The 15638-nt window shown below is 47.6% G+C and overlaps 1 protein-coding gene across 5 annotated transcripts in view; it reads right to left on the bottom strand.

Moving 5' to 3' along the window:
- The window catches only part of PACS1 (phosphofurin acidic cluster sorting protein 1), a 2791059-nt gene that overhangs the window by 2267219 nt on the left and 508202 nt on the right, over positions 1-15638 (bottom strand). For all 5 annotated transcript variants that reach the window (XM_069644890.1, XM_069644889.1, XM_069644887.1 and 2 more), the window contains exon 4: positions 10014-10139. In XM_069644890.1, the coding sequence (XP_069500991.1) occupies positions 10014-10139 (126 nt within the window). The remainder of the gene's footprint in view (positions 1-10013; positions 10140-15638) is intronic.

Genomic DNA, 15638 nt, shown 5'->3' on the forward strand with positions numbered 1-15638 from the left:
TGGTGTTGCCACCTCAACCTGAGGAGAAGGCTGAGGAGCGGGAGAAAAACCGAGTCTGTTGTTACCTACGGCGGTTATTCCCCCGAAGGGGTATCCACTCTGCGAGATTTCCGGTCTAGGAAGCCCCTAAACCCAGAGGAGGGTCGGCTTTGCAACAACGGTCTCTGGGTTTTGAAAGGGGTCTTAACAAGGACCAATAAGGACTTAGCTGTCGGAGTGCTATCCTTCGTCTTGGTGAGCTCTACATCTTTTGTAGAATGAAAGAGCTCCTTACCATCGAACAGAAGGTCCAACACCTTGCCCTGCACTTCTTTTGAGAATTTAGTGGCATGCAGCCACCCCTGTCGTGAGCCATCAACCCCCAGCATAAGGCCCGAGCCGAGGTGTCTACGTGATGAGCCGCAGCCTCCAGGAGATCCTGGGCCAAGACCCTGGCATCGGATAATCCCACTTTAAAGTCTTCCAGATTCTTGACCGGGATGAACTCCTCAAACTCCGACAGACATTTCCACATCCGCATATTAGCCCCCGCGAACACCAGTTTGGCATTGGCCTGCCTGAGCTGCAAGGCCGAATTGGCGAAAAAATGTCTCCCAAGGGAGTCAAGGAGCTTATCCTCCTTTCCCAGAGCCGTCGTGGAATAGGATGCTGCAGGCCTGGACTGCAAAGTGGCCGCAGCCACCACTGTGGAGGTGGGGGGGGGACAAGACGACAGGGCCACCTCTTCTGAAGAATGCAGCCTGTATCGCGCATCAATTTTCTTATTGACGAAAAGTCCAGTGTGGCTTTTGCCAGACCCTGCGGACCTCGGTCAGAACGTCCTTCTGCAAGAACAGGCTGGTACGCTCCAAAGGAGACAGGGTGAACGCCCCAGAAAGCACGCCCTCCTGCGGAGCGGGTGCCTCGGGCACCGGAACATCTAAGAAGCACATCATGTCCAGTACCCGGTCATGAAAAACTCTAATAGAGTGGGGAAGGTCCTTGTTGTCCTGGTAGCCTTGCGCGTCATCCGACAGGTCAGGATCCTGTTGAGCCGTGTCGGGCACTGCCTTCTCCACGGGGGACAATGGTGGCAAAGGTGGAAGAGTCGGGGAAGGCACCGTAGGCAAGGGAGGCGCCGGCTGAACCACCAGAGGAACGGGTGGAGCCAGAGGTGCGGGCGGGCATATCTCCCTAAAAAGCCCTTTGAAATATTCCCTCATGGGGTCGGTATGCATGAGCGTTTGAAATTTACTGAAAAAGGGGTCCTCAGGGACTGTTTTGGAACCAGAGGAGGCCTCTCATGAGAAGGATAATTCCAGGGACGCAACGGGGAAGAGTGCCACACCCGCTCTTCCACCGACGTATCCACATAAATCAAAAGGTGCCGACCCCGCAGACATCAAAACATTGTGCGTAAGGGGCATCCGGGCATTCCAATCATAAACTGGCAGATAAGGATGCGCACAAGGAACTTTAGTTCACCCACGGAACCAAGCCCTACACCTGAGGCCGATGGCGTAGTTGTAGGGGTAGCACCCAAAATGGCATCCGCTGTCGTGGCGGGAACGGGCGCCATTTTGTCAATGCCTGAGGGGAACTGCGGCACGTGAGGAAGTGAGGCAGGGGTCCCCGTCTATGGATCAGGGGTCTTAACTTTAGCCTTAACATAAGGAACCTCGGCAGAGCCGGTACTATGAGGCCTGGCATGTTTCTGCGACATACCAACTGCCAAATTAGCCTTCCCAGGAAGGACCTCGGCACTGCCGGTAAAAGAAGAACTTTCCTTCTTTGCCCCCTCAACAGATCTGGTATCGCCGCAAGAGCGGGAACCGTGAGAAACAACCTTCACCGATAAGGCCTTGTCAGGCCTCTCAGAAATGTTGGTAGCTTTAGCCTCTGTACGAGGGACCTCGGACCCAGGTCCGCTAACAGCCTTATCCGTTCGGTGACACCAAGCCCAACCAAGGCCTCGGGGCGAACCCCGGTCTTATTCTTGAGGGAAGCCGATAGAGAGGCCTCAGAGAGAGCTCTGGTACCCCACGACTCAGTAGAACTGGGTCTACAAACAGCCCCCACAGGAGGGGCCTCGAGCATGCTCTGTTATCCACAGGCCCCTTACGGAGACCCTCAGAGAAAACTCTGGTACAATTATTAGGCCCAACGGGCACCTCAGGGCAGTCCTCGGTGACAGAGCGATCAACGCTCCTTCCGGCCTGGGAGGAACCTGGAAAGGTATCCCCCGGCCGGGGTGCTCCGAAAAGTAAAGAACTTACCGGGCGTTTCTTCTTTTCGTCGATGAATGCCTGAAAATGCGAAGGGGGAGTTCGTTGGAACACCTCCTCTCACCGCTCCAACCGACGTTGAAGTGCCTGGACCGAAAGGGAGTCGCAGTAAAAACGGGAGTCCCAACGGTGATCCGGACCCAAACACTCTAAACAGAGGATGGGGATCCGCCCTCGCAAAGCGTCTGACACACGATGAACAATCTGGAAAGTCTAGTTTGAACGACATAGACAGACTAGTACACGATCGCTAGTCTCAGAAGTCTAGGCGGAGAGCACAGGGCAGAGGCTTTCTCTCCCTGTATGCAAGTAGATTTAAGGGAGTTTCCGGAGACAATGTTAGCAAATAACAGATTAAAGGTACATACCAAGCTGTTAGTTGAAACAGGAATTCACAGGAACTACAGGAGCAGGCTGTAAACAAAGAGACAGAGAAAAGGCAAAGACAAGCAAGTACACTGGGCAACACGGATTGATCAGAAATAAGGGTGTACTGGAATATGATAAGGGGTCTCCAGGGATTAAGGAAAGCCCTTGTGATAGGTACCAGCAGATTACTCTTAACAGTCATATAGCAACGTCATGACTTGGGCGTGCCGAGGAAACTGTTGTACTCAGTCCAAGGGTAAAACTGAAAGACCATATACTGAGGCAGGTACGACTTCAACGGACTACGTGAAGGCAACAGAAGTCTTCCCTTATCTGATCTGAACGGAGACCAACCCAGGGTCACACTGTAAAACGGATTCAAGTGGAGACACCACAGTGGACCAAGATGTATTCAAGTAGAACGCCGTTTTGAAAGAAATAACCAGGTACAGGACAGGATAGTATATCAGAAGTTGGAACAGGCAGGAAGCAAGGCAAGGAGCCCAAAGGAACAGGGCAGAAGGCAGAGGAGTGTGGCAAGGCTGCCAGGCAGGGAAGCCCAGAGGAGAAGGGCGGAAGGCAGCGGAGTGCGGCAGAGCCGCCAGGTGGGAGCCCAGAGGAGCAGGGCGGAAGACACCGGAGTACGGCAGAGCCTTCAGGTGGGAGCCCAGAGGAGCAGAGCCGAAGGCAGCGGAGTGTGGCAGAACCACCAGGTAGAAGCCCAGAGGAACAGGGCAAAAGGCTGTAGCAGAATGGAGAGGGAGCTGCAAGCATCAACAGCAACAGCAACAGGAATCAAAAGGCCAAAAAAGGAAATCCAGGAAGGGTCAAAAACTGGTAACAGGAGCACCAGCACAAACTCCCAGAGAAAGCAGTTGACTGACAACTGCTTCTGTTCAGAGTGAGCTTATAAAGGCCCTCCCAGCCAGCAGGCCAGCAGGGTGGAGCTGATTGCAGACTCTGGCAGCTGTGTTCAATTAAGTCCAGCCCTGGCTTCAGTAGCCTGCAGCAGTAGCAGCAGTGGATTCTAATCAAGTGCTCTCCAGCTCTCTGCAGCCAAGCCTGCAGTAGCTAGGAGCAGGTGAATGCAATCAGGCCCTCTGCAGCTCTTAGTAGCTTGCTGCAAACAAATGTATTTAATATGCTTCCTCCAGCCCTCTGCCTTTTGGACAGCTTACATGTCCCAGAATGCATCTGCTGGTTTAATCCAAAATCCAGAATGGAACATGTAATTAGATTAGTCCAAAACTGCAGCGGTAAAACAAGGAAATAAAGGAATAGGCGCATGTAAAGGTGCTGGGAGGCAGGCGAGCAGAATCGTGACAGTTAGCGAGAGCCAGAGAGGAAAAAAGGGAAGAAAATCTTCCGCGGATGCAAGTGCGTCCTGTCCCAAACGAGCGGAGAAAAGGACTGATGGGCGATGCGCAGGGCGGAGCCAAGGTGGGCGGGGTTACGGCCGCGTGCCAGGCCCCGCACAAGAAAGAGGAAGGGAACATTTTTTTTTTTTAAATGTGGATGCTTTTTACAAAGTGCTCCGGTCCCATCCCACAGGACGGAGAGATGTCCCTTAAGTATGGAGGAAAGGGGACGGGACGTAGGAGTATAATCTCTCACATCCTTTCGTCGATGAGGGATGGTGTTGGTTCACGTCTTCGAGTTGTATTTTTATAATAGTTTTCTGAATCCATGCATTTATTTTCACTGAGGTTAAGCTCCTGGCTGGATCGATTTTTATCAAGGTAAGGAGACCAGAGGACGGTCTACCTTGTTGTTGCAAAGCCGGGTTCAGAAAAGATAGGAATCTGTCGCAACATGGTGTGTCAGACAACCATGTTTCTTGAAAACAAATGATATGGCATAGTTTCAAATCAGGGCTTACCTTTATTGAGACGATTGGTTAAATAGATGTACGTTCCCTCTGGTATTCTGGTATTCCATGAACATAGCATCCAGATCGTGTAATCTTGCTGTGGTGGTTATGAATTGAAATCCATGTTGTGAGATATGTTTGATTGATGTCTATCGTATTCTCGCATGATCGGGCGTTTGCTGTAATCCGATCTCACACTGTAGGAAGTGTGTTCTGAAGAGGAAGTTATGGTTAAAACTGATCGAGCGTGTCGGTCTGAGCATTTGGAGCTCGACATTGCGTGGGTGTCTGTGAGATGGAAGCTGTGGCAGCCGCTCGACACCCTGTGAGGAATTATGGGTTTACGAGCCAGACCAGGCAGGTGGGGGTTAAACCAACGTGCCAGCCAGAGACTCAGCTGTTAGCCTTCGGAAAGGAGAAAGAGCATGAACCGACTGTAACCAGTCACAGTATGCCGGGTAGGACCAACACATAGGCAGACTACATGTCCCAGATCACCACACGAGATACACCATCAGGGAGGGGGCAAAGAGATCGGAAAGGAGAGAAAACAATGTAGACTGAAAGCCGTGTTTCCATATTATGTCAAGCCCTCACGGAGAAAATATAAGTCACCTTGTAACACAGGGCGGGCTGACTGAGAGGGTGGAGGAAAACCATTTGCAGGTGTGGGAAAACGGTTGCTGGGACGGGCGGGGGTTAATTGGAGGGGAGGAGCAGAGCAGGGGTTAAAACCCAAGCTAAGATATTCAGACTGGGTCTCTCTTTTTGCAGGAGAGAAACGTGGTGTGGCGTGGCTGACGCCGCCGCGCCGGAATGGAGTGAAACCGGAGGAGAATATCGTTGGGCCTTTAAGTGAGAAGCGGAACAGGCACCGAAAGACTCCCTACCTCGTCTGAGCCCCGAGACCCCAGTCTGGCAGAGAAGGACGGCTGACTGAGGGAAGGCAACACAAGGCGTGAGGACTGGCAGCGGTCTGTTTTTCTTCGTTTTGATAGTTTATCACGGCCGGTAGAGCGCCTTAAAGGAGCGGACGCCAGCAGCCGCATGAACCTTTATTTTGAGTATTCTGGCATTTGTTCGGCTATGACCTGGTATGTAGAAATAACAGTCGGACAGATCATTGTACAACGAGTGGAATTAAGTTAGCTGGGAACCCCAAGGAATCTAATCTGTTTTACGTTGATTTAAGATGTGCCAAGATTGAAAGCCGCAATAAAAGAGAATTACACAAACATTACTGTCTCCCGCCGACTACTTTATAGTGTCTATGCCATTTCTCCTGTCAATAATTGATCTTCTTCTGGGATTTTCTGGTTTCGCTTCCCATCATGGGTGTTCGCTGCGGTGCAATTGCATTTAAATCCCAAATTCAATATAGTCCTTTCCATTGATAGTATCTTGTATATGTGCTCTTATTCATCGAGTAATCAGAAGCTACGTCTGAGATTTCCTCGCATGTGAGGTCATATGAGATGGGAGTCCCAGAAAGGTCAGTGATGTATTCATCAATGACGACTAGCGGAGATTCGCTGGAGAGGAAAGATATCTTGTTCGTCTCTGAAAAGTCTGGGTCCATGTGGGTGGTTATGTTAAGTAATTCCTCTATATTATGGTTGTTATGTTTGGAAAGACCTTTGGGAGGATCAATTACCGAGAACTGAGGCTTCTGCACTCTAGGCTTAGTAGGATTTTTCTTCTGTTTGAATGCTTTTGGGGATCTCTTGCTGGTTGTTATCTAGCTGGACTTGAGCTGACTTTATGGTTAGCAAAAAGGCTCTTGGCCCAGTTTGTCTTCTGGGCTTCTTTTTTGGTGTCCCTTTCGGCAGTGTCAATGCAGTTTTGTTGTGGGAAAAAATCTGAAAGATATCTGCAGGGGTTGTTTGAGCCAAGTTTGTTAGAGGGTTGACTACTGTTGGTTGGAGTATGGATAAATTGTCTATGGGAGGCAGTGGGACTTGTGATTGTCCGTATGAGGGTATGGTTTCTCCTTTAGGTATAGGACAAGATAACAGAGGATTAACAATCACGGTGGGCATCTGTTTGTGGATAGGAGCTTTAAGCCAAATCATGTCGTCAGCAGTCAGTTGCAGTTTTTCATCCCGTTCGCCTCGCACAATCTCAAATAGCCTTGATTGCAAGAGGCGCGACTGCTCAGCTTCTGTGTCCAGTTGTTTATAGTATTTATGAAATTCTCTATGTAAATCTGCTTGGAATGAATCATAGCTAGTAGCGTTGCTTGGTCTCGAGTATTGTCATTTGTTGTTTCATGTAATTTCATGAATGGTATAATTGATTGTGAGATCATTGTAATACGCATGTTTTGCAGGTCTACCATAGTTGTTGATATTCTGTGTAGATTAGGGTTATCAATGTCCTCATTCGGGGGATTGAACCCTTTGTCATCTTTATGCAGCAGTATTGATGGAGACGACTTCATCCTCTCGTTTATTTGGAGCGGAATGAAGATAGATTCCTCATATTCATATGTGAATTGATTTGCAGAGGGGTTCTAAACATGGTTTCGCTTCTGTGTGTCAGACTTGATGTTAAGTGGTTTACTAGAGGAGTTGTGGTAGTTTGAAGATCTGGTTGTCTAGATTGTAGTAGGTTGCCAAAGACTACTTTTCTTCTCTCCAGATTGCTCATTAGAGATTCAATCTCGGCGATATCGAGAGATAAGCAAGCAGCTTTAGTATTTCTTCCAGGAAACGGTTGAGACTCTTTTGCAGATTTCTGAGCCGTGTGAGATTGAAGCCATTTTAGTTAAGCAAGTTTAGCTCTTTCTTTTTTCGATGTTCCGGGCGGAAGTGTGCGTGCTGGCTGGCTAGAGGTGCTTCCAACAGTGCATTTAGCACCAGATTCCGCCAGTAAAGCTAGATTATCCGAAATGGCTTGCTCTGTTTGAGAGTTACATTGTGGCACGTCATGTAGGAAATTCAAAGGAAATTGTAGACTGCCTCCCAACAAAACTACTAACTTGCCGGGAAGCTAATCAGTATAGTGTTGGCCGCTAGTTATGTCCTGGTGAGGGGAAGTTAGTTGGGGCGAATGCCAGTAGTCCCACGGATGGAATAACGGTGGATGTTCCGCTAACAGTAGGGGCTTCGTGTGGCGTGCCAAGGGCTGAATTAACTGATCGAACAGGGCAGACAGCCGCGGAAGACTTATGGTTGGAGATTTCGATGTTGTTTAAAGGTTCATGATCATGCGTAGATGAATGAATGGAACAATCTTGCATATCATGTTGAGGTCTCGGGTGATTGCATTGGGTATAAGACTCTTTGGCTGCAGACGTGTCTAGTGGCACCCGTGAATGGTACTGGGGGTTTGATGGTAACTCGTTATCCTCAGGTTCAGAGTCTCGCATAGTGGTCAGAGAGAGTTTTAGGTGTGCTTTGTTCATCTAGACAAAGGGACGGGCCGATAGTAAGGTATAATTCTTTGTAGATGTGATTCCGTGTGGCTTTGGGTCATTTGGGCATTGTTTAGATGAAAGAGCTGGATCACCATGTGGGCTCAGTGGTGAGACGACAGGTATTCCTTTTTTGGGCTTATGTTTCTGCATTGTTTGTTCAATTGTTAGCTTTGTTACCAATGTGGGGTGCATGAGCGTACTCGCACCCAATTTCCTGTGCTGTCTGGTTCTTGGACCAGGTAGGTTGATCAAAGTCTTACTGTATGTTGCAGCTGGCATGTTGTGCCTTGTCTCTGAGATTACAGATGGGTAAAGCAAAGTAGGAATCGTAGGTCAAGAGTTCACTGTATTTGTATAGAAGAAAAGGAGCAAGCAGTAGCACAAAAGCGGGTCTCAGCAGGGTGGGACACAGGGGCCTTATTTGAGACTCTAGAGCTGAAGTGTAAATGAATTCGAGAGAGGCAGGTGGCTCAGAGCTCAAGTACAGCAGGGCGCCAGTGAGGGTTTACTAAGAGTCAGGCACTGCAAGAAATTTCGGCAATCACAAGATCAATACAGTAGTTATCAAGTGTGCACGGGCTCAAAGGGGCGAGCCCCCGCAGTCTCCCAGACACCTGTCTTGGTTATTGTTGTTCACTGTTTTCAATTGGTATTGTGAGGAGCTCCGGTAGCAGTATATTCCCAAGTGGGGCTGTGGTAATATTTCAGCAATCACAAGATCAACAGGATGGGTGATCGAGTGTACAAGGGATCAAAGGGGCGAGCCCCTGCAGTCTCCCGGACACCAGTCTTAATTATTATTGTACTCTGTTTTCAGTTAGTATTGCAAGGAGCTCTGGGAGGAGTGTGTTATGTGGATTTGTGGTGATATGTTTGGTGGTTTATGGGTGTTCCCGAAATGAAGGTAGGTGTCACTCCAGGTGGTAGTTGGCTCACTACACGAAAAGCAAAAGGAAGCAGACAGGTGGCAGGCACCGAGCTGTACACAGGATCAAAGGGTAGACCCTGCAGTTTCCCGGCTGCCACTGCCTAGCTGTCTGCAGTTGGTGATTTGGAGGTCCGGCCCAAGGTGTTTTCCACAGTTCTTTAATGGGAGCAGGTGCTGCCAGGATTGTGTGTACAGTGGTTGGATCGCATTGCTCACCAAAGTTTCGGGCTCCCTTGCACAGAGAGCTAGCTGGATAATATCCGGAAAGTACCTTGATTGCTGGTGGCGTGCTTGAGGGGCGTTCAAAGTTCGGGAGGGAGAATAGAAACGTATGGCAGGAGCGGGAAAAACACTCTGGCGCTTTCGGTTCTGAGGCCAAACAGATTAAGGGAGAGTGCTGCAAGGGTGAGCGGGTAGTACTCGGGTCAGCAAGCAGGAGGGTAAGGCTGAGCAGGAAAAGAGTCTCTTATCTCGAGGTAGCGCAAGCTTTCAGCAACTAGCACAGTAGAAATAGAAAGAGGACTGCAGCAATTGGAGTCCACACAGCAAAACTCCTTCCCAAACAGCAGCAGAAGACTCTGCAACCAACTCTGCTATTAAATATGCAACCCTGAGGCCACATTACCCTAGTCATCCATTCCCTCCACTGGCTAAAAACATATTTGAATTTAATTCTCTTTGTATAGCCCAGAGCATGGCACGGCCTAGGACCAAAGTTCATATAAGGAAGATTTAAAAAATATCTCCCAAAACGATAACTGAGAATGGAAGACACCTGCTATGTTTCACAACGTAAACTGAAACATATTGGTGGCAGTGTTTTAACTATTTGCACCAGTGCACTGCGGTACACTTTGTTTCTAGTATTAATGAGCCGGGACGACCTTACACAGTTTAGGAAAGCTCTGTAGACCTTGTTGTACACAGCATAAGTATGCTAACGGTACACATTTTGTCATATCAGCTCTGATCAGTCAATACTATGAGACCAGTCTGGTTGTTGCAGTACGCTTAATAAACTATAACACAAAACTTGTCAAGAATTATACATGATTTAACAACCAGAATTGTGTTTTTTGCAACAATAAGAAGATTGAATGGCAAACATATGTACCTAAAACAAAAGATTAACAATAAAAATAAAAAACACCAACATCGCCTTACCTCTGCCATGTTAATGAGCCCCACAGCCAACGTTTTGTACCCAAGAATTGTCCTATTTTTGTACCGCTTTCTTCTCTGCAGCATTATCTGTAGTTTGTTTGCATCTCTCTTCAGGAAGTGGGGGTACTATAAGGAAAAACAATACACATCAGACAAAGACGGCTAGGAGGCAAGCAATATCCTATGAAGAAGTAATGAATCATCATAATGAGCTCTACAGTGAATGAGTGCTATAAAATAAACCACCAAACTAAAGGGTCTGCTTCCACTATCCTTTATGGTTGTACAAAACCAGAACAGTGGGACAATATATAAAAGGCAACTAGTGGAAGGAATGTAAATAAGCTATATAGCAGATGGGCAAATGGACCTGGTCAGGCATAACTAATGTAATGTTGAAAAGCTGTTCACAATAACAACTTTTAGGCCCCATAGCCTACCAACAGAAAAACTTACTTTGTATGAGAGTGTGCTCAACTGTTTTCACCAAAAAAACACATTCTTTCGGTTTCAACTATTACCTTTGTTACTCAATGAGTAGTCCTAAATATATATTTACCAATCAACACTTTGATTAGGGACTTATGATATGTCCGGAGAACTAACATTTACCCATTCACACTATTTTAACGTCCCACTTAACAGCAACCAACCGCTTTGATAATTGAATAACAAGCTTCCACATCAGAAATTAACCTAGAAGGAATATTACGATGCTGTCCCCAAACTCACACCAATGGTTTAGAACTACACCTAAACTGACTTATGAAATCTGCAATAATTATGAATAGGAGACCAAATTCCCCACAAGCAGGTGTTTCACGCATTTCATGATTATTCTAAATGATTCCACGCACTCCTTATTCCAAAGGCATTCGCAATTATGCAAAGTTTGGAAATCACCATAAATTTCACACAAAATCTGATGCACCCAAAACCTATTGAAATTCATTCTTGTTTTGAGGGACTGTTCCATTCTCTAGTCTTATGAATTGTGTCATTTGTTGGACAAATGTGCTCAGCAGTAATTTTATCACCCAAGAGTAAACTCTGAATCTGTGGTGCAAGGATGGGAATAGTTTCTTACCTGTAACTCCATTTCTCCAGCATTGGTATCTTTCATGGATTCACATGCTTAGAATATTCCCAGTCAGGCTGGGAACCCTCAGTATATTTATAAAGGTGTTTTCCATAGGAAAGATTTCGACACTTCTGTGTCCTATCTATGTCGTTTTGGGCCGCTTACGCCTGCGCCAATAGGACGTAGTGGTATAAATAGCCCTGCCCCCGCGGCTCTCTTCAGATTTTAACCCCCAAAGTAGTATGGGGTATATATGGTTTGCATGCAGGGGAGGCCGGCGGGCACATGTGAATCCATGAAAGATACCAATTCTGGAGAAATGGAGTTACAGGTAAGAAACTATTCCCTTCTCCAGCATTGGATCTTTCATGGATTCACATGCTTAGAATAGATTGTATAGCAGTACCCCCAATTTTGGAGGTGTGTATGTAAACCAATATCATCATAGCCGCACATGCATTTTGCCATGGCTGAACTTCAAGTCATAGTACATTAACTGCAAAACAGCACATTAAGGTACATTGATGGAAGGATATACCCCTCTACAGGGCTTACCTTTATTGAAACGGGTGTCGTAGGACTGCTCGTCCCATCTGTATAGCCTCTGCATGTTGTTGCTCGAGGCAATAATGTCGGGTAAATGTATGTGGCACCGACCAGGATGCCGCTTGACCGATATCTCCCAGTGGAATTCCGGACCACAATGCCACCGACATCGAAGTGGATCTCGTCGAATGGGCTCTTGGACATTTTTCCAGCAGTTTTCCTGCTTTTGAATGGCAAAAGGCAATTGTAGACGATACCCAGCGGGCCAGTCCTTGCTTTGAGATCGTTTTTCCTTTTGCCGAAGGGCCATAAGTCACACATAGTTGTCTTGTACATCTAAGATTTTGAGTACGATGGAGGTATAATTTCAGAGCTCTTTTCACATCTAATGTATGAAGAGTTTTCTCTGCGACAGATGAAGGTCTTGGAAAGAACGTTGGTAGTATCATAGAAGAATGCTTGTGGAACATGGTTGGAACTTTAGGTATGAAATGAGGATTGGTTGCCAATACCACCTTATCTTTGAAAAATCTCAAGTATGGTGGGTCAATAACTAACGTCTGTAGTTCCGAAAGCTGTTGTGTCGAGGTAATAGCCACCAGAAAGGCTAATTTCCACGATAAAATTTGTAATGATGCCGATGACATAGGTTCGAAAGGAGCCTTCATTAGCGCTGCCAACATCAGGTTAAAACTCCAGTTCGGAGGAAACATTTTAGTTGGAGGGAAAGTTCGAAATAAACCTTTCAGGAAATGTTTAATTAACCGGTCACTAAATAATGGTACTGAATGTCTTTTCCGAGTGAATCTCGAAATAGCTGCCAGATGAACTTTGATCGAAGAAAAAGACAAACCCTTTTGTGCTAAGAGTAGCAAGTATGGCAGAAGCTGTTCTGGCATGATGTTTAGCGGTTGCAAGCCTGGCTGATAACTGCACCACATGCAGAGTCTTTTCCACTTGCACGCATACAAAGCATTTGTGGACGGAGCTCTTGCCGCTTGTAAAATCCGACGACAGTCCGATTAAATTATTAGCGACCCAAACTCTGAGAAGTCAGGAGCCAGGCCGTCAGGCTGAGGCCGTCCGGATTGTGATGCCAAACTGCTCCCTTGTCCTGAGATAGAAGGTTCGGGATCTTCTGGAACCTCACTGGTTTTGTTATAGATAACTGAAGTAGATCGGAGAACCATGCCCGTCTCGCCCAGTAAGGGGCCACCAGGATCACATGACATGGATATCTGTGAATCCATTGTAGAGTCCGACATACGAGTGGAAACGGCGGGAACGCATACAGAAACTTGTCCGTCCACGGGAAGGAAAATGCTTTCCCCAGTGAATCGGGTTGTGGCCACCTGCTTGCGTATTGCGAACACTTCTTGTTCTCCCTCGTTGCAAAGAGATCCAGGGCAGAGCAGCCCCATTCTCTGAAGACCTTCTCTAGTTGTTGGTCGTTCAATTCCCATTTGTGCAGTCGATTCATTTCTCTGCTGAGAGAGTCCGGCTGTACATTTTTTACTCCTGGCAGGTGGAAAGCCACTAAATGCATCTTCTGTCCGAGAGCCCAATGCCATATTTCTTGGGCTTCGGTCGAGAGAGTTCTGGAGCGAGTACCTCCCCGTTTTCTCAGGTAAAACATTGTTGTTGTATTGTCCGTCAGTATCCGTACGACTGATCCCTTTATGCGTGGTAGAAAGGATTTCAGGGCCCAACGCACCTCCCTCAACTCCAGCACGTTGATGTGAAGGGTGGACTCCTCCGATGACCACCGACCTTGAACTTGCAGGGACTCCAGATGAGCTCCCCATCCCGTCAGAGAAGCACCGTCACCAGCGTCATCTGGAACTCTGGTTCCTGTAGGGACATTCCTTTTGTTAGATTCATGGAGATTCTCCAGCACTGCAGTGCTTGCACAAGCTTGTTGTTGATGGTCAATTTGTCTGACCATTGTCCTCGACTTTGGGACCATCGGTCCGCCAAGAATTCTTGAATCGGTCTCATGAAGAGACAACAGTTTTTTATTAAGGGGATACATGATGCCATGGCCCCCAGCAGGGACATGCACTTTCTTACTGACACTCTGGTGTTGACTTTCCACTCCATTGCCTTGTGTCGTAGTTTGAGAACACTCTCCACGGATGGTTTCACCAATCCTGACTGCGTCTGTAACTCCGCACCTAGAAATACCAAGGTCCTTGAGGGAGTTAAGGAGGACTTTTAGAAGTTTATCGCGAAGCCTAATCGCTGCAGAAGGTATAGGGGGGCTTTCAAACTTTCTTGTGCTATCGCCGGAGACAATCCCCTTACCAACCAATCGTCCAGATAAGGGTAAACATGATGACCCTCTTTCCTTAGCCAAGCCGCTACTGGAGCCAAACATTTTTTGAACATCCTGGGAGATGACTTCAGTCCGAATGGGAGTACTTTGAATTGATAGTGGGTTCGTCCGACTACGAACCGCAGACATTTTCTGTGTCGTTGACGCATTGGTATATGAAAGTAGGCGTCTTGCAGGCCTAACGACGCCAAAAAATCCTCTGGTTGTATAGATTGGATAACCTCCTGAAGCGTAAGCATCTTGAACTTCAGATTCTTTAGTGTCTTGTTGAGATCTCGCAGATCTAGAATGGGTCGCCATTTATGCTGTGACCTCGCCTTCCTGGCCGCAGCTGCCGATACGACCGATTCCGGGGAAGGTTGAGACGATAAACACTTTGGAGTTGACTCCGGAGCTTTGAACTTCTTTTCTAGTCGTCCTTTAATCGCTGGCTCCGAGAACGGATGATGCATGGTTCGTAACCCTTCTTGCCAGACGTGGTCTAAAATGGGGATCGAAAACACTGATTTCCTTCTAAAATGGGGATCGAAAACACTGATTTCCTTCTCTTGCTGTCATGATGCCTGCCCCCGGAAGACCAGACCAGGCCCAGCAGCCCCGGAAGCAGGCATCATGGCACTTGGAGCATGCCCAAAAGCCCCAGTTAGGGGCTGTTTGGGTGCAGTCCTGGTGCCATGGGCGCCAGGCTCATTATTGATAACTTACCTGAAGCAGACCATGCTGCATACTCACCTGAGGCAGACCACGCTGCATACTCACCTGAGGCAGACCACGCTGCATGAAGACTCAAGCCAAATGAGGCTTAGTAGGGACTATTTCACTTAAGGGACTATTTTGTTACTTGGGTGGGGCTGCGGAAGAATACTTACCTGGATCTTCTTCCAAGGCTATTTAAACCACGCCCGGACAGCCACACGTGCTTCCCGTTATTCTGCTTGCTGCAGCGTAACCCTCACCGTGTTTTCAGCAGCTCCAGTCTTCAGCCACGCCCGCTTCAGTCCTGGGACTCCTGAAACAAGAAGAAAAGAAGGATAAAGGTTAGAACAGGAGTTTTAACTTTAATCCTTACCTGAATCCTGATCCATTTCGCCACAGAACTGAAAGACAAAAGTCTTTGAAGCATCGCTTCGCATTCCTACGGCGCTGCGCTGAACTCACCTGCTTCGCGGTACTTCAGCATTCCATCACGCTCTCTCCATCTCGCGGCCGCCCTCCGACACCTATGGAGACAAAGACAGCAAGGTGAGCAAGGGGAGAAAGCAAAGACAATACCAGTTACCCCCCACAAAACTTACCTGATTTACCACGGGGGCCTCACCTCATCTCAGGTCGGCACAGTCAACTCTGCTTCATCGCCGTACCCCGGCCCCTAAGGGGAAAACCACAATAGACTTACCTGAATCTTACCAAGTCCCATTTGGAAATCTTCGAGTGGATTAATCGGCAACCTGCAAGGAATCAGATAGAGTGAAGATCAGACATTTGAACTCTTATGAACAATTGGACTTTAGAGTCAGTACTGGAACTCACTAATTCCTATACGCCAGTGAAGTAACTGGTCATCAACGCACCCCTGCGGTCGACGCAGGATGGAGAGCTCATCCTTCCAAACCATCAGTTGAGACTAAGGAGGGGACATCAAGAGTGATCTGTGGGAAGACAA

The sequence above is a fragment of the Ambystoma mexicanum genome, chromosome 2p (genome assembly GCF_040938575.1).
Source record: "Ambystoma mexicanum isolate Mex_15411 chromosome 2p, UKY_AmexF1_1, whole genome shotgun sequence".
Lineage (NCBI taxonomy): Eukaryota > Metazoa > Chordata > Amphibia > Caudata > Ambystomatidae > Ambystoma > Ambystoma mexicanum.